Raw genomic sequence first — 24,828 nt, 5'->3', positions numbered from 1 at the left:
CACTCACACAGAAGTGTCTGGCTCTGAAGAGGCCCAGGGCCAAAACCAGACCTAGTTTATCCATAAGCCCCCTTTCTGACTTAGACATGACTGTATCTCTAGCTTCTCACACAGTGTTTGGAAGTCACTTGGCTCATAAATCCCTTTGACTACATGGCAGAAGACAACTTTTGGTTCAGGATAAACACAGTCGCTTATCTGAGGTCTTAGAATGGCTTCTAGTGCAAACCTTTCTAGCGACAGCAGAAACAACTTACTCTGAATGAGGAAATGGAGAAAAAGAAAAAAAACAGCCTAGCCCCTCTGTAGAAACGGAAGAGATACAAGAGATGAACTTGACTAGAGATGAAAGCTGAATAGGTCTTAAGAAATTAAACAGACAAGAAAGATGTAATGGAAATGCGGTTAGTTTAAATGAGAATAGTTCCAATGTGGTCGTTAAGTCTGAAAGCACCCTGGCTGGTGTAACTGTTTGGAAGGATTAGAGGTGTGGTGTAGCTGCTTGCATTCTCATGCTTGAGAGGGTCTACAAGTAGCTTCTGAACCCCACCCCCAGTTAATTCTGATTGATAGACAGAGATGCCAGCAGCCAATATCTGGGGAGGAGAGACAGAGGTGGGATTTGGGATTCCCAGGCTTGGGACCTCGAGGAAGGAGAAAGGAAGGAGAGACGCCATACCTGAACAGTGTGCAGGAGAAAGAAGCAGAGCTGCCATGTAAAGGGGCCCAGAGGGCTGCTCAACTGGGTCAAGAGCATCCAAGATGGAGCATGAAATTAGTAAGTAGTAACTCAGAGTTATCAGTGAGAGGTTGCCTACCTATTGTGCTGCCTAAGGCATATTAACATATAAAGTCTCTGTGTGTCTTTCATTGAAGAACAAACCACTGAAGCAGGGAGTTACTCCACACTAGGATTTACTAAAACATTAGTACTGCATGGTGGCCTTGCGGGAACAGGTGGGACTTTGAGGTTTTAAAAGCTCAGACCATTCCTGGTTCATATTCTCATCTGCACTCCTCACCCCCTCTGTCTAATACATGTGTCTCAAGATGTAAGCTCTCTCAGCTACTGCTCCAGCACCATGCCTGCATGCCTGCCTGCCTGCCTGCCTGCCTGCCTGCCTGCCTGCCTGCCTGCCACCAAGCTCCCCACCATGCTCTAACCCTCTGGAACTGTGAGCTCCAAATTAAATTCTTTCTTTTATAAGCAGCTTTGGGCATAATGTCTCTTCACGGGAACAGAAAAGCAACTAAGACAGTAAATTAAACCATACGGTTGCCAAAATGTTAAAAAAAAAAAAAAAGGTAGCCCCCAAATTGGCAATGTATCCAGGGAAAGCTTAATGCTGAACCACAAAACTTTCAAGTGACAGCAAGCTCTGCCACGCTGACAAGGCAGAAACAGAGATCAGCACTTTAGGTTTCACTGTAGTAACAGAAAATTCTAGAAATCCTGCAGATGCTCAGAATGAAAGGTGATGACCCAACACTGCTTAATTCTCTCATGTTAGACTCAGGCAGAGCAAAAGGATGTCACCCTTTTAACAACTAAGATTTGTTCTCTCTTCACAAGTGGGACTCTCCAAAAAATGTCCCTGCCCTCTACTACACAACTGAAGACCTGCTCACCCAGGTCAGAAATGGTTCTGTAGTCCTCAGATGGGGCGCAGCGTCCAAGGACAAAGATCATTCACAAAGGAGTGGGTTCAGGTCCCCTCCTGTAAATGGGCAAGAGTGGAGGACATGGTGGCCCTGATGTGACCAAAACAATTCGGAGGTGAAGGGAATTCAGAGTCGTGTCTATAGGACAAGGAGATTGCAACCTGGTCTTGACATATTGTTTAAACTCATAAGATCCATCAGGCACGTAATAAATTAAGACTATGATTTAATTGCCTTCAACAGCTTAAAGTGATGCGGCAATCCTCAAGGTAAGTTCCTACAATCGGTGACACTCTTACCTAGGAATTATCAAACCCACCAATTCTCAAGTTCTTTGCAGATGTACTAAATCTGAAATGGGGCTAAGTAATATGCTTAGCACACTCTGAATTCCTCTGATTCATGTTAAAATTTGTGAGTCACTGCTCTAACCCTCTGTGGCCAAGTGGGTTCCACAGACCAGCAGCACAGCAGTACTCTGAAACCCTCTCAAGACATGAGCAGAGGTATCTCAGGCCCCATCCAGACCCACTGATCCAGAGTCTGGATTTTAAAGACTAAAGGAGCTACAGGTTAAAGATGGAGAATTAGTCTAACCCAATGCCCTCAGCCTAAGGTACAGTTCTGAATACTTCTGGAACCTTGTAAATCACTCCTGCCAAGGGCACAGCCCAGATCCACTCAGGGAAAATCCCTGGATATGGGGCCTTGGCTTCAATTCTGAATATACCTTAGAAAATTCTGTGTCCTTAGGGTTTGTCCTCATAAAGAAAAATAATAGCCGGGTGGTGGTGGTGCACGCCTTTAATCCCAGCACTTGGGAGGCAGAGGAAGGCGGATTTCTGAGTTCGAGGCCAGCCTGGTCTACAGAGTGAGTTCCAGGACAGCCAGGGCTACACAGAGAAGCCCTGTCTCAAAAAACCAAAAAAAAAAGAAAAAAGAAAAAAAAAAAAAAGAATAATCCCCTAGGGCTAGCACCAATCATAAAATTCTGTCCACAGTTGGGAATGAGTGTGGAGACCCTCCAGTGTGACCTGAATAAATGCAGTAACATCAAAATAACGAAACAGCTGTCGAAGAAACAGAGACAAGCAGGCAACCCAGTCTCCTGCCATGAAAACTAGCTACCCTGGAGGCCAATGAATTCCCATCTACACCAGTCTTCAGGCCATCTTTCCCAATGTGTCTCCTAAAGCTCTTTTCTTTCTTTCTTTCTTTCTTTCTTTCTTTCTTTTTGGTTGTTCGAGACAGGGTTTTTCTGTGTAATCCTGTCTGTCCTGGAACTCAGAAATCCGCCTACCTCTGCCTCCCAAGTGCTGGGATTAAAGGCGTGCTCCACCACTGCCCAGCCCAGAAATTAATTTTCTTAATTTTTAAATTACATACACACACACACCACATAAGCAGAAGTCAGAGGACAACTTGTGGAAGTCAATTCTCTTTCCACCTTATGGGTCCCAGAATCAAACTCAGGTCATCAGGCTTAGCAGCAGGAACCTTTACTCGCTGAGCCATCTTGCTGGCCCAAGCCCTACCATCCTATAATTGAACTAGCAATTGGGTGACTGACCCACACACCCAACTCAGAAGCAACACTGTCAGCCTCTGGTTTCAAGCTGCAGGACAGCATGGCAGCTCTCACTTACCCACAGCTGAGGCAGAGCGAGGAGCAGGTGAAGTACTCATCTGGAAAAAATGAACTGTGCGCCATCTGGTCATCGGGGATCTCGCCGCTGAAGCGGTCACTTAGTGCCTGCCGAGGACAGAAGTTGATCTGTGAGGGTCCTCGGGAAGCCTGGGCTCCAGTGCCCCCTCGCCTGCCGCCTGCCTTTCTAGGATGGCCCACTCACTCCTGCAAATACCACAGTAGAGAAGGGCACCCCACGCCGGGCGGTGGTGGCGCACGCCTTCAATCCCAGCACTTGGGAGGCAGAGACAGGCGGATTTCTGAGTTCGAGGCCAGCCTGGTCTACAGAGTGAGTTCCAGGACAGCCAGGGCTACACAGAGAAACCCGGTCTTGAAAAACCAAAAAAAAAAAAAAAAAAAGAGAAGGGCGCCCCATACATAAACTCCTTACTCTCCTCCTTGACCCCAATCTGCACCAACTCTTACTACAGGAAGTCTTGGAGAAAGCAGCCCACTGCCCAAGAGATCAAAAGCAAATGGTTACACTTTTCCCTTAATTGGCTTAGAAATCACAAGTTTCTCCTCCACATGCACCATTTTATTCAATACTGACTGTGATCTTCATCTGTATCGACGGATATTCATGTCCTTTGGGAAAGAACTCAGACTCAAGGGTAGGAGCCAACAAACAAGCTGGGAGTGTCCTAGGCTTCCCTCCTCTTTCTAAGCACTGGCTCCCCACAAATGCCACTAGGCCACAAAAATTATCTCAACATAGAAAAAAAAAGTCATCTATCTGTCCAACACAATTTAAAAAAAAAAGAATTTCCCAGTCACTTATCAACTCTTATCAACCTAAGTCAGCAGAGGGCCAAAGGAAACACTGAGAGCTGAGGCGCTCTAGGAGCAGAGAGAACACCTCACGCATAGTGCTTCTGTTTAAATCCAGACTCCACTGGCTGAAGTGTTCTTCAGCCTAACAATACAAATAATAACGGGCTTCCCAGGCTTTAGACCCTTCAGGGCCTTCTGATGGAGCTACTAACTAGCATTCCAAGTTTGAGGCAGCCACATACTATTCAGGGAAGAAAGAGAAAACAGCTGGAAACAGAAGCATATGGTGTTGTTCCTTCAGTTAAAGAACAGGAGAAATGCTGGGAGCTGGGTGGTGGTGGCGCCCGCCTTTAATCCCAGCACTTAAGCACTTGGGAGGCAGAGGCAGGCGGATTTCTGAGTTCGAGGCCAGCCTGGTCTACAGAGTGAGTTCCAGGACAGCCAGGGCTGCACAGAGAAACCCTGTCTCGAAAAACAAAACAAAACGAAATGCCGGGACAGGAACAAGAAGGCAGGCTGAGTGGGTGGTGGTGTTTCTGAGACAGGTTCTCCTGTAGCCAAGGCTGTCCTTGAACTGAACTGACACTCCTGCCTGTATCTTCCTAGTGCTGGGATTACATACATGAGCCACTATACCTGGCCCCAGATAAGGCATTGAACTTTAACTAGTTAGCTATTTATTGGGGGAGAGGGGTTGTTGTTTTACTTTTTCCTGGCTAGTCTGGAACTAGCCATGTAGACCAGCATAGTCTCAAACTCAGAGATCCACCTGCCTCTGAAGAGTGTAGTGTGCCACTATGCCCAGCTTTCAAGCTTTTGAAAGAGTCTCAATGAGAATTTGCTCAGAATGCATTAAGACCTAAATAAGTTCTAATCCAGCACTGCAAAAAAGGAAAATAGGTTTCTCTTCTCTTCAATAGAGCCTTAACCCGAGCTGTAAACTTAAAGGCCTACAGTAGAGTGTGGTTAAGTGAAGTCAGTGGAGTAGCAGAGACCAACACAAAGGCATTCAAATTCAGATCCCACAAGGACAGCAGCGCAGCGAGGCCCCACAAACACCATTAGTAAGTGGCAACCAAGTGGCAATCACTGAGTTAGACTAACAACAACTTCACAAATACTACCAGTCATTGAGTTGGGCTAAGGACAAACGCTTCACAAACACTATCAGTCTTACTCTGCTTGGGATTTAGCAAAAGCACAAAAGCCTGACACTGAAAATTAACAGTGTGTGAAACCATAATGGGAATAAAGTGATAACCAGGACACATGGAACCGGCCAGGGAATGTGTGGGTCTCCCTCTCTCACTGTGCCCTTCCTAGCCACTCAAGATCACATCCTCACTTCTAAGAAGCATCAACTGCAGCAGGACACTGACCCAGGGACTGAGCAGGCTGAACTGCAACACTGTGGATATCTGACGTGTCTTCCTCCCAGGTTAGATCACAAGACTGCAAAATTTCCTCTGCAGCCTACTCCAGACCCTAAGCAGAGGTCTTCAAAGGCAAGCAGCCAAGTCTTTTGGGATGAAGTGACAAGCACCAATCCCCACTCTTTTTTTTTTTTTTTTTTTTTTTGGTTTTTCCAGACAGAGTTTCTCTGTATAGCCCTGGCTGTCCTGGAACTCACTCTGTAGACCAGGCTGGCCTCGAACTCAGAAATCCGCCTGCCTCTGCCTCTGCCTCCCAAGTGCTGGGATTAAAGGCGTGCGCCACCATCACCCGGCAACCAATCCCCACTCTTAAACCAACTCCTACCCCTCTCCTTCTGGGTCCTGGCCTGGCCCCAGCCTTTTATCTCATGTCCCCTCTCAAGTTTTACTCCTTTAACTGGCCAAGTTTTTATAACTCTTAAGGCTGAGTACTGGTTGGTTCTATGTGTCAATGTGACACAAGTTAAGAGTCATCAGCGAGGAAGGAACCGCACTTGAAATGTCTCCATGAGATTCAGCTGTAAGGCATTTTCTCAATTAGTGATCAATGAAGGAGAGCCCAGCCCACTGTAATATCCCTGGGTTGGTGATCCTGGATTTTATAAGAAACCAGGTTGAGCAAGCTATGTGAGCAACACCCCTCCATGGCCTCTGCATCAGTTCCTGCCTCCAGGTTCCTGCCCTGTCTTCCTCCAGTGATGAATCAATCTGGAAGTCTAAGCCTCCCCAACTTACATTTTTGTCATGGTGTGTCATCACAGCAATAGAAACCCTAAGACAGGCTGTGTGTCTCAAGCATGCCTGGCATAACTAACTTGAGGGTGATGGTGGGAAAGTAGGTCATCATCTTCCTAGTAAGTCACCAAAAGATTTGGCAGGTTATTTTTATATTTAAAAACCAAAGAAGACAAGGTAAAACTTTGTTGTCAACTTAAGTATATCTGGATTTAATTAAAAGCAAGCAGCTGGGCACAGCTGTGAGGGATTCTTCTTGGTTGGATCATTTGAGTCAGAAGACCCTAAATCTGGGCCACACCTTTGGATGACTGCCCACATAAAAGGGAAGAAGGAAGCTTTTGCTTTTGCTGGCTTGCTCTCACTCTCACAGGCAAGCTCGTCTTGTCTTCGAGACATTCCTTCACTGGAGTTAGAACCTACAGTCAGGGTCCCAACATGGACTGCAAGCTGGCAGCTCTCTAGGACTTACCAGGGACTCCAGCACCAGACTGGAATTAGTTTAAAAAAAAAAAAACTATAGGATTTCTGGCCTATCCTTCAGGAGACAGCTATTGCTGGACTATTTGGAACACAGCCTAGAAGCCACTCTAATAAATCTCTGTGTGTGTGTGTGTGTGTGTGTGTGTGTACATATATATGATCATTCTACCAGCTCTGTTCCTTTTTTTTGTTTGTTTGTTTTTTGTTTTTGTTTTTCAAGATGGGGTTTCTCTGTATATCTCTGGCTGTTCTGGAACTCACTCTGTAGATCAGGCTGGCCTTGAACTCAGAAATCTGCCTGTCTCTGCCTCCCAAGTGCTGGGATTAAAGGCATGTGCCACCACTGCTCAGCAACTCTGTTCCTTTAAAGCCCTGATACAAAAAAATAAATGGAAAATTTGCATTAAAACCCAAGGCCTGTCAAGTCACATCAGTGTGCAGTTAAGTGATGCACTGTCTGAGTTTCCTTCCTTTTAGAAGGGGCATCCATCCCTGTACCACTTTCTTCATTAGATCTCACAACAAATACTGGGCTTCAAAGGAGCCTACCCATGTGAAACACGGGGCACAGCAGCTACTGCTGCTGCTGCTAGCGTCTTGTTAGTGGTTCTGATGCTAGGATGGCTTTCCTTTCTTCCTAAGGCATTCTCACTGCCTAAACAGACAATGCATAGGACCTGAGGGCCTCTCTCAGGCTGTATGTTTATAATTCCAACACTGAAGAAGTGCAGGCAGGGGCCCACAAAGTCAAGGTGATCCTTGTTTGAGGCCAGCCTGGGCTAATGAGACTCCAACTCAAATAAAACAATGGAAAATAGCCTCTCTCCTAATTGGCCTTCATGGCTGCCAGCACCTGCAGGTGAATACTTACCTGTGAAAACGTTTATTAATCTAATGAAGTGTCACAGAGCTACAACAGAAAGCCAGTGAAGGAACAAGGAGTATGTCCTACAGAGGACAGGGGGGAAACCAAAACAGCAATACATAGCCTTGAAGGCTGTACCACAGTTAGGCCAAAAGCTAATTTAAATACTTGTCTTTTTTTGTTCTGAGTCAGTCTCATGCATCCCAGAGTGGCCTCAAATTTACTATGTGGCCAAGGCTAACCCACACTCCTTGATCCCCCCCACTTCCAGTTCCCAAGCCCCAGCATAAAGCATGCCACCGTACTCTGGTAATACCTGTTTCTTTAAAGAGAAACAGTACCTGTTTCTGGCTAGCAGGCAATCACTATCTGGGTCAGCTTCAGGGGAGAAAGCTGTCACCCAGCATCACTGACAGAACACTTTATATCATCCCAAGTGGCTCCGTTTACTACTCTGAAAGTTCTTTACAGAAATGGGGGTAGTGGCTACTCCTAGTGACACACACCTTTAGTCCCATCACTCCTGGGGCAGGGGCAAGTAGATCTCCGGTTCAGACCAGCCAGGGCTGCACAATGAGACCCTGACTGAAAACAACAACAACAACGACCATTTTAAAGTATCTCTGAGCTTTTCCTGAAACAGGCTGTGGCTTCCCCTCATAGCACTCATGCCGTTAAAAATGCAGCCTTCTCTGACCCAGACAAACTGCTAGCTTGTGTTGTCAAAGGCAACGTAACCTCTTATGACGTCAGAGAGAACTCCTACACAAACAGCCCCATCCCTTTAAATGCTGGGTAAGAGAGCCAGCCTGCCACTTCTCCGGCCCTGATCCTGCTTCAGGACAACTTAGAAACACCAAGCACATGGGAAGAGAATAGTAACTATTAAAAACAAACCAAAGGTAGCATATTTTAGACACAGGATAGGAAAACCATCTTCCTTCCACTTTGTTTCCTAGTACAGACAGAACCTCCTACCTGACCCCCCTGGCTCAGCTAGTGCAAAATTCCCAAGCCCAGGTCTGGGGGATATACAGGCAGGAGGTTCTAGGCCCAGTCCCCAGCACTAAAAAAAAAAAATCCAAACCTCATGTCATTCCATAGTTCTTGGTCTTTCCTCTTCAGGTCTCAAGCTACAAGGGAAAGTCAGGGAAGGGCTTCTCTTGAGAGTGCCTGTGAAAGTATCTGAGGCAAAATTGGAGACCTGGTTGCCTGGAAACCAAATGATCTTGAACCTTAGTTGCCTTGGCAACAGTAGGGCTTTCTATTGTACCTTTAAGGTTAGCCCCAGTTATCAGGAGCTAGCAGTGGAAGGCCTGGTTCCAAATGGATATTCTTCAATCAATGTTGCGACCCTCCAGCAATAACTTCATAAATATTTAACAGATGCTTCCTAATTTGATGGAATTGAAAAGTCAGAGTTTCTACATTTAAGGATCGGAAGCTAAAGAAGGTATCACATGACACCTACATGACTTCAACCTGAAAACGCATCTCCTGATTATTCAGAACTGTAAGTACAGATATCCAACGTGAATTCAATTTTCAGGTCCCCTTTTGTCCGATATTGATTCCCTATCTGTGAAAGCATGTTCACAGGCATCTATGCTGGTGCTACTGTGAGCCTTATGGAAAGGAATGGTTATCCCAACTAAGACTGGTGCTGGGGACTGGAGAACACAGTGTGTCCAGATGACAGGAAAATGGTCCTATCAACAGGTAACCGTTTTCAGGCACAAACAGGCAAGTCACTAGTGGCCCAGACATCACAGACACGCTCAAATTGCAGCCAGTGCAATTCCCAGTGTTTCATTTCTTCTCATAAATCTCATTTCCAAAGCTGTTTTTCCCATTCAGTAATGAATATGAGGGAACGTAAGAAGCGAGGGCACTTGCCTAATGTGTGCTAAGTCCTGGCTTCAATCCCTAGGACCAAAACCAAAGAGAACAAGGGAGTAAGGCTAGGCATGGTAGCACACATCTTTACTCCCAGCAGAGGCAGAAGGATCTCTGGATTGTTAGAGACTAGCCTAGTCTACAGACCAAGTTCTAGACCAGCCAGGGCTACATAGTGTGACCCTGTCTGCTTTAGTTAGGGTTCTAGTGCTGTGAAGAGAGAGATATCATGATCACAGCTACTCTTATAAAGGAAAACATTAACTTGGGCTGGCTTACAGGTTCAGAAGTTTAGTCCTTTATCATCACAGCAGGAATCATGGCAGCACTTGATGCTGAAGTAGCTAAGAGTTCTACATCTGGATCCACAGGCAGCAGGAAGCTGCCAGTGGCCTGGCTTCAGCATTTGAAACCCCAAAGCCCAGCCCCAGTGACATACTTCTCCACAAGGCACTCTCTAATGACCAAGCATCCAAATATATGAGCCTGTGTGGGCCATTCTTAATCAAGCAACCACACTGTTTCAAAAAAGGAGGAGGAGGAGGAAAAGGAAGTGGTGGAGCATGTCTTTAATTCCAGGACTCAGGAGGCAGAGGCAGGTGGATCTTTTGATTTTGTTTTTTTTAAATAAATTCTCATGTATCCCAGGCTGGCCTCAAACTCACCATGTAGCTGAGACGAGCTATGAACTTGGGGTCTTCCTGCCTCTACCTTCCAAGAGCTGCGACTACAGGCACGTACCACCATGCACAGCTCCCCGACTTGTAAGTTATACAGGTTTCTCTTTGTGACTTTTTTTTTTTCTTTTTAAAGGTTCTATAGATAAGAGTCTCAATCTGTAGCCTAGGCTAGCCTGGAATTCACTATGTAGACCAAACTGGCCTTGAATTTACAGTGATCCTCCTGCCTCTGCCTCCCAAACCAAGATGTTTTTCAAAGAAGCAAAGAAACATTTCTGGCAAAGCTAAGGAACTGGCCCCAGTACTGCAGGAGAATGTGGCGCTCAAAATGGAGACACTCAAAGGCCTTATGGAAATTTTAAAATTATATTTATCTATAGATGTGTTTATGAGGAGAGATGCACATGCCACAGCAGGTTTGAAGATCAGACAGACTGGTTCTGTCCTCCCACTATGTGAACCTTGGATATCAAACTTAGATCACCTGGCTAAGCTATCTTGCCAACCCACAGATGATTTTTTTATTTCTATATATGAATTTGCAAAAAAAAAAAAAAGCCTCAAAAACGGCTTAAGGAACACAATTCACAATATATACAAATTAGCCAGTGGTTGGTATATACCTGTGATCCCAGCACTGAGGTGCAGGGACTAAGCCAGGAAGACACATGGAAATCACAGGACATGTGACAGTTGATTCTCTCTACCATGTGGGTCCAGGGATCAAATTCAAGTTGTTAGACTTGATGGCAAACACCTTCACCCACTGAACCATCTAGCCGGCCTCTGAATTTTTATTTCCGTGATAGCATCAACGAGTTTTAAGTTTCCCTAGGGAAACGTTTTCTACCTTTAGTAAATGCACAGGGAGCGCTCTGATCAGTGCATACAGCATACGACATAAATTTCATCAAAACTCCTCAACGATACTGTTTGTAAGCTTGTTCTTTTGAGATACAGTCTCACTCTGAACACACACATATAACCCAGACTGGCCTTAATCCTCCTGCCTCAGTCTCCTGTGCTGGGATCACAGGCACAAGCAAAACTACTGAGTCAATTCTTCTTTTCCCCCGTCCCTTTTTTCAAGGTAACAGCCTCATTGATTCTCTGGGATTTCCACAGCATACAACCCATCACACTCACCTCTTAGTCCCTCCACATACATTCCCCAGCCCCCATGACTCACCACCACCACCAAAAAAGGGCAAAAACAAAAGCAATGATGTTAATAACAATAAAAATCTGTGCTGTATATATACTCAGTGGAGCACGGTCAAACTCCCGGTGGTGTGTCCCAGAAACAAAACCGAGTCCCTCCCTCCTGGGACTCCCCACCAGAGGGCATCTATCATGGAGATCACACTTCAGCATCCCCATCACACACCCCTTAAGAGTTCTCCTCAGTGGCCTCCTGTCCAGGCTCCTTTCCTGAGGTGCAGTGGGGTGGGGGGCTGCAACAGAAGCTTTCCACGTCCGCCCCCTCAGCTGCCCATCTGCAGTTATCCACATCCCCGCAAAAGCAGCCTCCTGTTCTTCACAGTCAGTAGGAGCATGGCCCATGAGCCTCATTCAGGTCTCTGGTGACAGCACAGACCATGAAGACTGAGGCCCCAGACAAGGCTGCAGCAGCACTGGCCCAACGTCAACATGGCCTCCAGTGGCAGCATGGCCCACAGACACTGACCTAATTTTTTATTGGTAATTTTCAGTAATCTATAATACTTTTAATACTTTAAGTCACAGGTCCTAGTTATCTTATTTTGATGTTCCCACTTGCCACTGTTTCGGCAACTTTTTATTGACAGCTGTGACAATGATGATAGCACACGTGTACGCGCGGAAACACACACACACACACACACACACACGCACGGACCAGCACAATCAGGCATAATGGTAAACCTATATTCTCAGTACTTGGGGGTTAGAGGCAGGAGAAACAAGAGGTTCAAGGTTAACCTCAGCAAACAGCAGACAGAGAAAAGCATGAGTGGGCCACAAGGCGGCTCAGTGGTTAAGCAGGCACTGCTCTTACACAGGACCCACATTTGGCTCACAATTGCCTGAAACTCTACCACCAAGTGATCCAAAGCTGCCTTCTGGCTTCAGGAGCACCTGCACTCAGTCATAAGCATATGCATAATTACAAATTAACGCTTAAGAACCAGGTCGTTGGTGGTACATGCCTTTAATTCCAGCACTTGGGAGGTAGAAGCAGGTGGGTCTCTGAGTTCAAGGGCAACCTGGTCTACAGAGCAAGTTTCAGGACAGCAGGACAGCAAGGGTTACACACAGAAACCCTGTCTCAAAACCAAAAAAAGAAAGCTTAAAGGCAAATGCTAGGTGTGATGGCTCATGCCTTTAGTCTCAGCACTTGGGAAACAGAGGCAGGCAGATCTCTGTAAATTCAAGGCCAGACTAGTCTACATAATAAGTTCCAAGACAGCCAGAGCTACAAAGTAAGACCCTGTCTCAAAAATGGGGGATGTGGGGGAGCTCAGAAGTTTAAAGAACCTGCTGCTCTTCTTTCAGAGGACCCAGGTTTAATTCTTAGCGCCCATCAGTTATAGCAACTCACAACCATCTGTAAATCCAGTCTCCGGGGTCCGATCCCCTCTTCTGGCCTCCACAGCACCAGGCAGGCACATGGTGCACAGACATACACGCATAAACATACACATAAACTTTAAAAAAAAAAAAAAAAACAACAACAACAACAAAAACAAAGACACCAGAAGAACCTGCCTAATAGATTATACAGACCTGCCATGGTTGGAAAGCCGGGGTCTGCCTTCCTTCCGGTGTAAGCTCTGTCTTACAAAGCAGCAAGCAGGCTCTATCAGAATATGCTATGGATGGACAGCCAGGGACTTTACAACAGGATCCCTTTAATTGTGCTAACAAAACAGCAGACTGATCCTGCTGCTGACACTGATCCACAACGTGCCGGGATTAAAGGAAAATGATGGCGTTTTGTTTTGTTTTGTTTTGTTTTTTTAAGACAGTGTCTCACTATGTACCTCTGACTAGCCTAGAACTCACTATGTAGACCAAGCTGCCCTTGAATTCACAGATCTGCCTCCACAGTGCTGAAATTAAAGGCATGTGCTATCATGCCCAGTGAAAATAATTCTCAAAGATGGGTTTCCCAAACGTTAGCCCAATACCACGTAGGTCATGTATGTAGGTGACACACTGAATGGCATCCAGTCCCACTGCAGAAATCACTGCCTTTGCAATTTTCCCCCAATGTTTCAGAATCTGCTCTGAAAAAAAAATCTCATGCAAAGATCCTCTTAAATACTCCTGTGTCATAAACCCCAGGTGCCCCAGACTAATCAGCAGCCGAAATGTCCTTAAACTTCTGATGGTCCTGTCTACTTCCCCAGTGTCCAGATTACAGGCATGCATAACATGCCCAATTTATGTGGTCTAGGGAGCCAATCTACAAGAGCAGTCTACAACCGAGCTACAAGCTCCTCACCCCTTAGCAACTGTCTTATGGACTCAAGATTCCTTCCTACTAGAGTGCCTGACAGACAGAGGCGTAGGCCGTGCGTATCCTCCACTCACACAACCTCTCCGTACTGACTCGGTCCAGCCCAGGCTTCTGAGCAGCAGCTTAGGAGTACTAGGGACTGATGAGAGGTACCCGGGGCAGGAGCCAACTGACCTTCAGGGCTTTGAAGATGACCCCTGGGTGCCGGGGAGACCTGGTGGTGTTGTTCTCTAGCAGCTGTTCCAGAGCACGCCGAAGCCCAGAGAAGTCTGTGGGGGGATTGTATGTCCTCGTTCCCTTGTAATGAATGGAGCTAAAGGCTTCAGGGAAGCGGCCCAGCTTCCTGAACCGGTCCTGGATGAGCTTCTCGGGTGCCTCTGAGGGGTGATCTGTACAAGCACAAAGGCATATGTGGGCAGTGAGTGCCTTTCCGGAAAACAAGTTACCCACCTTTCACTGTAAAAGTAAGATCAATTTTAACTCTCTATATTGAAAGCACATGCCGACACAACTGCTACATGGATAGAATTATTGCATTTGTTTGGCACTGCCTGCAAAGGAGCAAGGAGAAGGCACGGCCATCTCACAAGCAGGCGCTAACTACATGGGTGTGTGATTCATGGTCTTACACAGTGGGATATAATGTACACTTGCCTGCATGTATATCAGAGAAGAGTCTTGAAAAAGACTTACTAGAAGAACAAGGTAGACACATCAGCATAAAAGGAGAGACAAGCACGGCCTGTGTCACCTTCCTCCCATGTGTCTACACTTTCTGTGACATCACCCTTCCTCACAGCTCGCTTTGTAATCACTTGTTACGCTATACATTGAAGAAGCACATTATGGTTTTTAAGAGCTGTATAGTTTCCCAGCCTGTGGATCTATGTAGCCAGTTGTCTACTAGTGAGCATTTACAGTTTTATCCTCTGGGAACTCTGCTCGTATGTGATGAAGCTGCACAGCTATGGCAAGCTAGCAATATGTGGGAGTGGCTTGTACACAGGCTTAGCACCTGTCCAGCAGCCGTAGGATGGGCAGTCAGTGCACCTTTTAGAGGTAAAGTTTTGTTTATACAAATACTTTAGATTAACTTCCTTTAACATTTTAACAAAAGCACTCAAACATTAAAGATACATGAGTTCAAATTTTAGGGGACAACAATCAAACAGCAGCCATTATAATTATGGACCTATTCCTTATACTCAGCTCCTACTGAGACCTGAAAGACGTAGTGGGAGGCATTAGTCCCTGCCTTCTCCCAGAGCAACCCAGGACCCTGACCTGGCCCCTTCCCTTCCTTCCTCCCAATGTCTCTGCATGTCTTTCCCTGAGCATGCAATCCCCGCTCTCCAGTGCTTCATTCTGCTCATCTACATGGCAGAACCCAGGCAGGGCATCCCTAAAATAAATATCCTAAGTCAGAAATGATTTCAACACTGTCCTAGTTTGATTTCTGTTGTTGACCAAAATCAATTTGTGTGTTTGGGGGGGCAAAGTTTACTTCCCTCCACAGCCAGGGCCCACCTACATAGGATGGCACCACCCACATAGGATGGCACCACCTACTGTGGGCTAGACTCTTCCGTATCAATTAGCAATCAAGAAAACAAGGTTCGGAGCTGGAGAGATGGACTAGTGGTTAAGATCACTAGCTGCTCTTCCAAAAGACACAGGCTCAATTCCCAGCACCCTCATGGCAGCTCACAATGGTTTGTAACTCAAGTCCCAGGGAGTCTGACACCCTCTGTCTGCATGCATGTGGTAAATATATATACATGTAGACAAACCATCCACACACTTTTGGGTGGAAGAGGGGAAAGAAAGAAAACAGGGACCAGAGAGGTGGCCTGTGGTAAAACACTGTGGTAAGGCAACATTGACTGCTCTTCCAGAGGACCCAGTTCCAAATCCCAGCATTCACAGGGTTGGCTAACACTTAGTAAACTCCAGTTCCAAGAGGATCTGACACCCTTTTCTGGCCCCCTCAGACACTGCATGGTTTATGCACATGGTATGGAGATATATACAGGGAAAACATCCATACACATAAAAACAAATCTCAGGAAAACGCCCACAGACCAGTCTTATCAAGCCAGTCCTCCAGCTGTGACTCCCTCCGACAACCCTAGGCTCTGTCGAGTTGACTTCTGAACCTAGCCAGGAAAGCGCTTGGCTTTCACGCTTTCAGATGCAGGATGCTCCTTTCTCAGACTATGGCAAACATTCCAAATCCGAAGCCTCCAATGCTACTTCTGGTCCCAAGCATCTTGGGTAAGGAATACTCAACCTGTCATTCATTTATTAAACTCCTACCAGCACTCCAGAGAAACAGCAAGATCAAACAGAAATCGAAAGCTCAACAGCTATGTGACAAGAAAAATGCAATGCCCCATTTGCTTACATTTTGGCACTCCTCCTACCCTGCTGTCTTGTTCTATTTTAAGGCTTCAAGAAGCCCTGTTGCTCCAGATGTCAGAATTCGAAGATGGTAGTTCCTGCCCTAATTCTGCTAGGACCTCCTTGGTCACATATTGCAGGCAGTTCTCGGAGCTGTCATCTGGAGCTGCACACTGCACCATACATAGCACAAAGCAAAAAGATGCTTCTAAGGGTCAAGAGAGAGTGTGGCTCTTGGGGCAAGAGACGCGAAGAATGGAGACAAGACAGGGTGTGATTCAGTCTCTCTTCTATTTTCTCATGTCTCCCTTATTGAAGGGAATTCTGAGGTATTTATATACACAAGCAGGAGAACACAGGTGAAAACATTTTACCACGTGCACCATACAGCTGAGGTTACTAAACAGCAAAACAAGCTATGTGGGATAAACAATATATTTATCAGAGTGTGCTTCAGCTGTTATAGGCTTTTGACAACCAAGTCTTTCATCAGGGTATATGGTTCCAGATGGCTGCAAACTTGATCTAGCCGCTTTCTACTAAAGTCGGCTCCCAACATACACCTACACACGGGCAGGCACACACAGAGTGAGAAGGATCAAGGGGATAACTAATGACCAGACACACTGACAGGGGTTAGACAAAACATCTTTAGGAGTTTACATTTAATTTGATTTTATTTCTTAATTTCTGGGACAGGGTCTCAATGTTTCAGGCTGGTCTCAAACGTTCAATCCTCCTGCCTCAGTGTTAGGACTATGGGCACACGTGCTCATATCCAGCTATTGGATAACTTTTTTTTTTCTTGGCTTCAATTACATTTTGAAAGCAAGCAGGAATATCACAAGCCAAGATATCTAAATTATAAATGAAGCTTTTATTTCAAGAGAGCCCTCTAGAAGACAGAGAATGCATCCCAAGGGCTAACACTGAAGTTTAGGAATCTACTGCAGTTCTTGCATATGGCTGCTCCTGGGAAACTGCCAGGGATTTGCTCCTCCCAGAACACGCTTCCCCCACACTCAGCACACACACCTCCAGAGGTTCCACCCTCTCTCCCGGACACAGGCATCTGTCATGCTCCTGAGGCCAACCCCTCCAGTTGACAACCACTCCGGCTGTTTCTGTTCTTTTCTTTTTCATTTTTATTTTGAGAGAGGGTCTCATTGTATAGACCAGGATAGCCTCAGACTTGCAGCAATTTTGCTGGGTCTGCCTCCCATGTGCGGGGATTACAGGTATATACCATCACATGTGCCTTTTGCAGTGCTTAGGATTCAACCAGGGCCTCCAGCACTCGAGGCATCTGGTCTCTTTCTTGCATTTACCCTTTCTCTAATGAATTATTCTCATCAGCATACCATTTTCTTAATTACTTAAATATTTTAAAAAGGAAGTTCTTAGTAATTCCACATGAGCCCCACGAGCCACCGGCGACCACTGTATGGTTCTACTTCTCTTTATGGAACTCTTGGGAAGGACGCATTCAACATACTCACAACCTTATGAGAGTGCCTGTGTTAGCGCTCGTCTTGGTTTTGACTTTCTCTTTTTTTTTGAGACAGAGTTTCATGTAGCCTATGCTAGTCCCTGACATAATGTAGCTAAGAATGGCCTCTATTTCTTGAATGCTGGGCCTACTGGCATACACCATTATACCCGCCTTTCTTTTGTTTCAGTGTGCCACCACAGACTCACTATGTAGCCCAGGTTAGCCTCAAATTCACAATTCTCCTGTCTCAGCTTCTCGAATATATCACTCTGCCTAGCTCTTCTAGTCTCTCTTGAGCCCTCTCTGAAGCTTTTACCTTCAGTATCCCAGGAAAACAGACCGCAGCTGGATTTCCCAGGACCCTTAGTCTACTGCACCTGCTAATTATTCCGGCCTTCTTGGAACATTTTCTTAAGTCTTGCTCAGCACAAGTTTTTCTGGGTATTACCGTCACCATACTACACCCCAGAGGCCACCTCCATGTGCATTAAAAAGCCAGACTGTGACATACCACTGTCTACTCACCAGAACCCAGAAGCTGAGTATGCACAGTCTCATGGAAAATAATAACTGCCGGGCCCAGGGTAGATAACGGGACGTCCAGGCCACAGCGTGCAGTCGTAGCCTTGAGTTCCTTGGTAAAGTGCTTTAGGTAAGCTTCCGAGGCGTCCCCAAGGAATTTGAAGAGGTCATTATGCAGCCGGTCTGCATGAGTTCGATAGATGACCAAGTCTGAGATGGCCAGGACCTTTAGCAGCAGCCGTGTCCTCTGGCTTAGATTCACGGTGGCCCCCAAGAGTCCTTCTGTGTCTATCACTGCTACCTTATGGACTGGGTCATAGGCTGCCCACACTCCCACTGTGCAGGACTCCTGAGCAGGGGAGGTTTTGAAGACTTCTCGGCCATAGAAGAAAGTGTGGTTGAGGGTATGGGACTTTCCATCACCAGTATTTCCAAAAATGGAAACCACCTTAAGATGCTGGTCCGGCTTACAGTCCAATCGCCTAACAAAGTCCTCTTCATTTGTTACCTTCAAGGAAAAAGAAAAAAGGTACACAATGAAATATAGAAACTGACAAACGAGCTCCTATAAGAAACACGGCTACTTCCCAGGAACAAGACCTTTTCTGACTGGTCAAAATGGATGGAAAAAGAAGTCCCGAGACAGAGCTCCACCGGAGCAAACAGCTGGTGGAACCCTCTGAAGCTTCAGTCAGGGGGAGAACTTGGTAGTCATGAAAGCTAAAACTGGGGGATGAAGCAGTTTGATGATTTAAAGTTCTGGCTGCTCTTGGAGAAGACCTGAATTTGGTTCCCAGAACCCACACTGACAAGCTGCTGTCTGTGCCTCTAGCTCCAGGGGATCAAATGCCCTCTTCTGGTTTCAATAGGCACCTGCATTCATGTGCACATACACACACAGAATCACATAACTGAGAAACAAAAATTTAATAACGAGCTCAAACCGTAAAGTTCGTAAAAGAAAACATGTTAATCATTGGCTTAGCCAATAGTTTTTAAAAAGAAAGAGGTAAACTAATAGCTTAAGACCATGTGCTACAAAGCCACCAGACAGTGACAATGAGCTGGTGGGATGACTCAGTGATTAAGAGCACTGGCTGCCTTTACAGGACCCAGGCTCAGTTCTCAGGATCCATGCAGCAGCTTACAGCAGCCTGTAACTCTACCTTCAGGGGCTCCAATACCCTCTCTGGCCTCCATGGGCAACAGACATGCACACGGTACACAGACATAAAAAACAATAATAAAGACGTGATAACAAAAGGTTACATGCAAGACTCCCATGACTCAGAAATTCTATCTCTAAGTTTATATCCAGCAACTGAAAACAAATGTCCACATAAAACCTCTCCGTATATGAATATAAACAGCAGTATTAGCCATATCAACCAAAAAGTCAAACTGGTCAACTACCCGTCGAATGGTGAATGAAAGAACAGACTGTGGCACATCCCACAATGGCTGTCATTTAGTCACGATGAAGGATGAGCCTCTTCCCAACCATTATTGCAATTTACAACTATTATGACCAACTTTAAGTCAGTCCTTACACATGTCCTTACTGTGACCTGACTCTGTATCTACACCACACACACAGAGTCAGAGAGCCACCTCAGGTGTCAGTCTTTGCCACACCATGTTTGAGACAGGGCCTCTCTGTTCTTCATCCCTGCTTGACCAGACTCACTAGCCTGAAGGTTTCCAGTGGGTGTCTGGTCCCCACCTTCCACCTCAGCATAGCAGCACGGGATGACAGATGCACACCACTGTACATGGCTCTGAAGATTCCAACACAGACTTGCACAGCAAATGTCTTACCCACTGCTGATTTGGCAAAAACGTATCTTTCTCCTCTTCTTCTTCTTCTTCTTTTTTTTTTTTTTTTTTTTTTTTTTTTTTTTGAGATAGCGTCTAACTGTGTAGACCTGGTTGGCTTGGACCTCACTATGTAGTTACTTGTCTTGCCTCAAACTCACAGAGATCCGCCCACCTCTGCCTCCCAGAATGTTGGAATTAAAGGTGTGCACCACCACTCCCACCTACATTTTTAAGTTTTTTATTTAAAAAATTATTATTTTATGTGTATGGGTATTTTGCCTGCAATTGTATGTTTATGCATGTGTGCCTGCCTGTTGCCCTTAGAGGTCAGAAGAGAAAGTCATATTCCGAGTTGGGGCTAGAGACAGAGGCAGTTGTAAGCCACTATGCTGGTACTGCAAGCTCTGGAAGAACAGCAAGAGCTCTTTAACCACTGGGCCATCTCTCCAGGTCCCTTTTTTTTCTATCTGTCTCTGTCTCTCTCTCTCTGTGTGTGTGTGTGCGTGTGTGTGTGTGTGTGTGTGTGTGTGTATGAGCTCGCTCACATACCATGGAAGACATGGTGCTTCTGTTGAAGAAGTTGGTTCTCTCCTTTCACTATGTGGGTCCCAGAGATCACACTCAGGCTAGGAAGGCCTGGAGGCAGGCACCTTCACCTGAGAGTCTTCTGTCAGACGCCCATTCCCTAAGTCCTTGCTCACACACCTTGGGGGGAACATGCTGCAGTGACAGTACGTGTGCCCAAGGCTGAAAAGTACACACGCACTGCACACAATAATGTCAGCTCACTATGCTGGTTCTGTACTGACTTGTTTGGCTGGTTAGCTGACTTGTTTGGCTGAAAATAGCTCTAGGGAAGAATCCCACATCTGAAAGATAATCTAAAAATTGTATCATAAATCATTTCGATTGCCTTTTCAGTGGGAAAAGTAATTATGAGGCATATTCCACAGACTCACGCTAGTCTTCTATCTAAACTGCTCTAACAACAAACCTTTGCCTGAATCAGAAAAGCATGCGAAATTAACATGATCACATTGGAATTCTAATGCGAAGAATTTGCGATATTCTGTAGTACAAAGTATTTTTATTTGCAACCCAATACTCTAATGTTTATGAAGTGGACAAATGACAGTTTTGCACACATGTATCATCCCCCAAACAATAACTAAAATGGTTAAAATATAAATATTCTCCCTATGAAAATAATAAAAACTGAAAGAGGGGGCAGTTGTGAACATCTATAATCTTGTTCCTTGAGAGACTGAGACAGGAGAACGACTTGTTGAAGACCAGCTTGGTCTAAGATGTAGAGTTTCAGGCTATCCTCAGGTGAAAAGTACAAGTCTGCCTGAAAAACTGCATGCATGCATGCATGTATGTATGTATGTATGTATGTCAGTCAAGATGGCTCACTGGAGCCAGGCACAGTGATACATGCCATTAACTCCAGCACTCAGGAGGCAAGTGAATCTCTAAGTTCGAAGCCAGCCTGGTTTACATAGTGAGTTCCAGGAAAGCCAGAGCTACAGAAAAAAAAAAAAAAAAAAAAAAAAAAACACCAAAACAACAACAACAACAACAAAAACCGGTCTCAAAACTCAAGAAAAAAAAAAAAAACAAAAAAAACTCATCAGATACAAGCATGTGCCACACAAGCCCAATATACCTGAGTTTAGCCCCAGAACCCACAGTAAGTAAAAGAAGGGAACCCCAAAAGTCACCCGTGACTGTCACAAGTTCACTGTGGCACATGTATGCCCACATACATTGATTACACATACACAATAATAGTAATACAAAATTTTTAATAATAAAAATTTCATTGCCACCAAAAACACTTAGTCTAAAAACCTGTGACATAAAAGTAAACAAATAGGCTAAAGAGATGGCTCAAAGGCTAAGAGCACCGGCTGCTCTTCCAAAGGACCCAGATTCAATTCTCAGCACCCACATGGCAGCTCACAACTGCTTGTTATTCCAGTTCCAGAACAGCCAAGGCTACACAGAAAAACCCTGTCTCAAAACAAAGTAAGCAGCTATCAGTATCTGCTTGACATGCTAAAAGAATAAAAACAAAAAAAAGTACCAACACATGCTAAACACGACTACAGGAAAATGAGATTGAATGAAAAGAACCAGACAGAACAGCCAGATATTATGTGATTCATTTATGTCAGATGTTCAGGACAATCCACTTCATAAGGCAGAAAGTAGATTAGTGAATGCCAGTAAGCCAGAAGAGGAGGAACCAGGGAGAGGCTGTTAAAGGGGACAAGGTCTCTGCTTGAGGTGATGGAAATGTTCCGGAACCACACAGTGTTCCAGGCTGCAGGTGCTGATTATACTAAATGCACTCAATTCTCTAGTTCATTATTCTATTTGTGGTGCTGGGGAACAGAGCAAGCATGGGCTTTCAGTGACCCTTTAAAAGATGAATCTAGATTGAGGGTCACATTTAGTAGTACAGGCCTCTTTTAGAATGTTCAAGACCCCATATCTGATCCTCACACTGAAAAGGCAACTTTAAAACACAATAAAGGGTGGTTTGTGGTGTGTGAGTTCCATTTTAATAAAGTTGTGATATTTTAAAAGTTTACTGTTCCAACTTCATACATTCCTAACTCCCATGACAACTGAAAGAACATGCAGGGGCTCACTCACTACCACCCTGGTTATCAGAGGTGTCCTCAAACCTCCTCACTCCTCACACGTGCTCAAGAGCCAGCATTCACACTCACACACGCATGCATGCATGCACGCACGCACGCACGCACGCACGCACGCATGCCACTCACCCTCCCTCCCTGTCTCCCTCCCTGTAAATAAAATGTTGTTTTTTGGTATTGTTTTTTTTCAAGATCCAGAATAGAGCTTCAGAAATCTGTTTGGTATCACTAACTCAGACTACTGAACCTCAAATCCATACCTCCACCACACAGGTCTCCTCTAGCTACAGCAGTAACGAGCTCTATGACCAATTCTTTTAGCCATCAGAGGAAAGCACAGCACTTAGGGCTCAGGAAGGAAATACACACACACTAGTGTGCCCCAAACCTTCCGCAGAGCTGAACACAGCAGCATTTAATCAGCTTGGGGCCAGGCTACTTGAACTACCTACCTGATAGCTCTAAGAAACAAGAGATCCAAAAGCTAGCTAGCACAGTAGGTTAAATCTGTAACCCAAGCATGGAAGAGACTGAGGCAAGACAACTACAAATTTAAGACCAAGTTGAGCTCTACAGCAAGATTCTGTCTCAAAAAATTAAGTTAAAAACTTCTTAAGTGGGCAGGTGTAGTGGCATGGGCCTTTATCCCAATTCTGGGGAAAGAGAGACAAGTGAATCTCTCTGAGGCCAGCTTGATCTACAGAGTGAGTTCCAGGAAAGCCAGGGCTACAATATAGTGAATCCCTGTCTCAAAAAACAAACCAACAACAGCAACAACAACAAAAATTAAGTGACAAAGAACAGTCCATTTGGACCTGGGTCACTCAGCAGGTCTGGTTCCAAGTTGCTAAGGTGGCCAGCACGACACAAACAGAAGCCCCATAAACTTCTACTAGGAAGGAGTCAGCTAAGGTCAGGGTAGCCAGCTGGAAGAGCCATCTACTTGCTCAGTCCCAAGGCAAGAAAGCATAGGCCTTCAGTGTCTCCCCTAAAAATTATACCTGTCAACCCAGAAGCAGCAACTGGTATCTACAACAGTCATTTAGGTACAGAATTAAGTGTTTCTAGTAACGGTAAATGATGTACATAATATATAAATAAGCCGGGTGCGCTTACACACTCCTGTCATCTCAATACTCAGGAGGCAAAGAGAGCAGGAGGCTCTTGAGTTCAAGGTTAAGACAAGCTATGAAGTAAAATCCATCTCAAAAAAAATTAAAGAAAGCAAAGTTAACACACAGAGAAATGTCTCTGTGTGTCTCTGTATATGTACATATGATAAAACTAACATCTGGAATATTATCTGGTACTTAGTATCCTGAGACATACTAAACACGTATGCTCTTGTGTTGGGTATAGCTTCTGGATCCAGTAAGCAGACTCAGAGAAAGAACTCAAAGAGCCTTGGTAGGTTTGCCTCCTGCTGGTCTATGAGCAATCAGCATGTGCTAGTGGCTTTTTTCTTAAGTAAAGTAAAAATGTAACCATTGTGACCTCCACTTGCCAGTACAGAGGCTAATTAAATGACCAGATGAGGAAAACCTGCTTGGCAAACATGAAGGCGGCCTCACCCTCCTGTCTTTCACATCACTTTGCTCCCTGGTAACACTACTAAACAACTCCCCAACCTGTGGACAACTTTTCCTGAGCCAGAAAGAACTGTTGCCTTCATTTAGGTGTCAGCAAGACCGGTTTTTCAAACTAGGAAAAGAAAAAGTCAAGCAAGAGGTCAGGACACAGAAGGCTGAGGCTGGAGGATCAGGGCTGCAGAGGAGCTCTGGGTCAGCCATGACTACCTGGTGAGACCACATCTCAAAAAGAAAAAAGATAAATTCCCTTTGGCAAGGAAGGAAAGAAGGCTCCGGAAGGGCCCCAGCCCCAGCTCCCCGAGCCTGCCTGCTTACCCTCATCTATTCCATCTTCACCCCATTTCTGAGGAGCTGCCCTTGTCACCCCATCCAATTCTGACTCTGAAATAGCCCTTGGCCCTGAAACAAACAAAAGCAGGAACATCACCTTTGCTCCTCCTGGAGCCTGGACTCTGAGACCTCAGGCAAGTCAGCAGCTCCCAGGTTCCACCCAGAGCTGAGCCACTGTAGGGCCTTGAAAGAGCTACTTCACTAGGAAGCCTCGGGACATTAGATAAAAACTGGCTGCCCAACCCCGTAGGGACCCTGAGGGCTGCCTGAGATAAAGTACTGTGTAAGATA

The 24,828-nt window shown here is 45.4% G+C and overlaps 1 protein-coding gene across 5 annotated transcripts in view; it reads right to left on the bottom strand.

The window, feature by feature from the left end:
• Zfyve1 (zinc finger FYVE-type containing 1) overlaps window positions 1-24,828 on the bottom strand; it is a 52,067-nt gene that overhangs the window by 9,882 nt on the left and 17,357 nt on the right. For 3 of the 5 annotated variants that reach the window (XM_076921746.1, XM_076921744.1, XM_076921745.1), the window contains exons 3-5: window positions 18,135-18,639; window positions 13,892-14,106; window positions 3,309-3,415 (exon numbers count right to left, since the gene is read on the bottom strand). In XM_076921746.1, coding sequence (XP_076777861.1) covers window positions 3,309-3,415; window positions 13,892-14,106; window positions 18,135-18,639 — 827 coding nt within the window. Of the gene's footprint in view, window positions 1-3,308; window positions 3,416-13,891; window positions 14,107-18,134; window positions 18,640-24,522; window positions 24,563-24,828 lie in introns of those variants that run through there. The other 2 variants (XM_076921747.1, XM_076921749.1) reach the window with 2 other exon arrangements.

The sequence above is a fragment of the Arvicanthis niloticus genome, chromosome 23 (assembly GCF_011762505.2).
Source record: "Arvicanthis niloticus isolate mArvNil1 chromosome 23, mArvNil1.pat.X, whole genome shotgun sequence".
NCBI classification, from domain to species: Eukaryota; Metazoa; Chordata; class Mammalia; order Rodentia; family Muridae; genus Arvicanthis; species Arvicanthis niloticus.
Note: the sequence above shows the minus strand (reverse complement) of the source record. Positions and strands in the feature narration are given on the sequence as shown.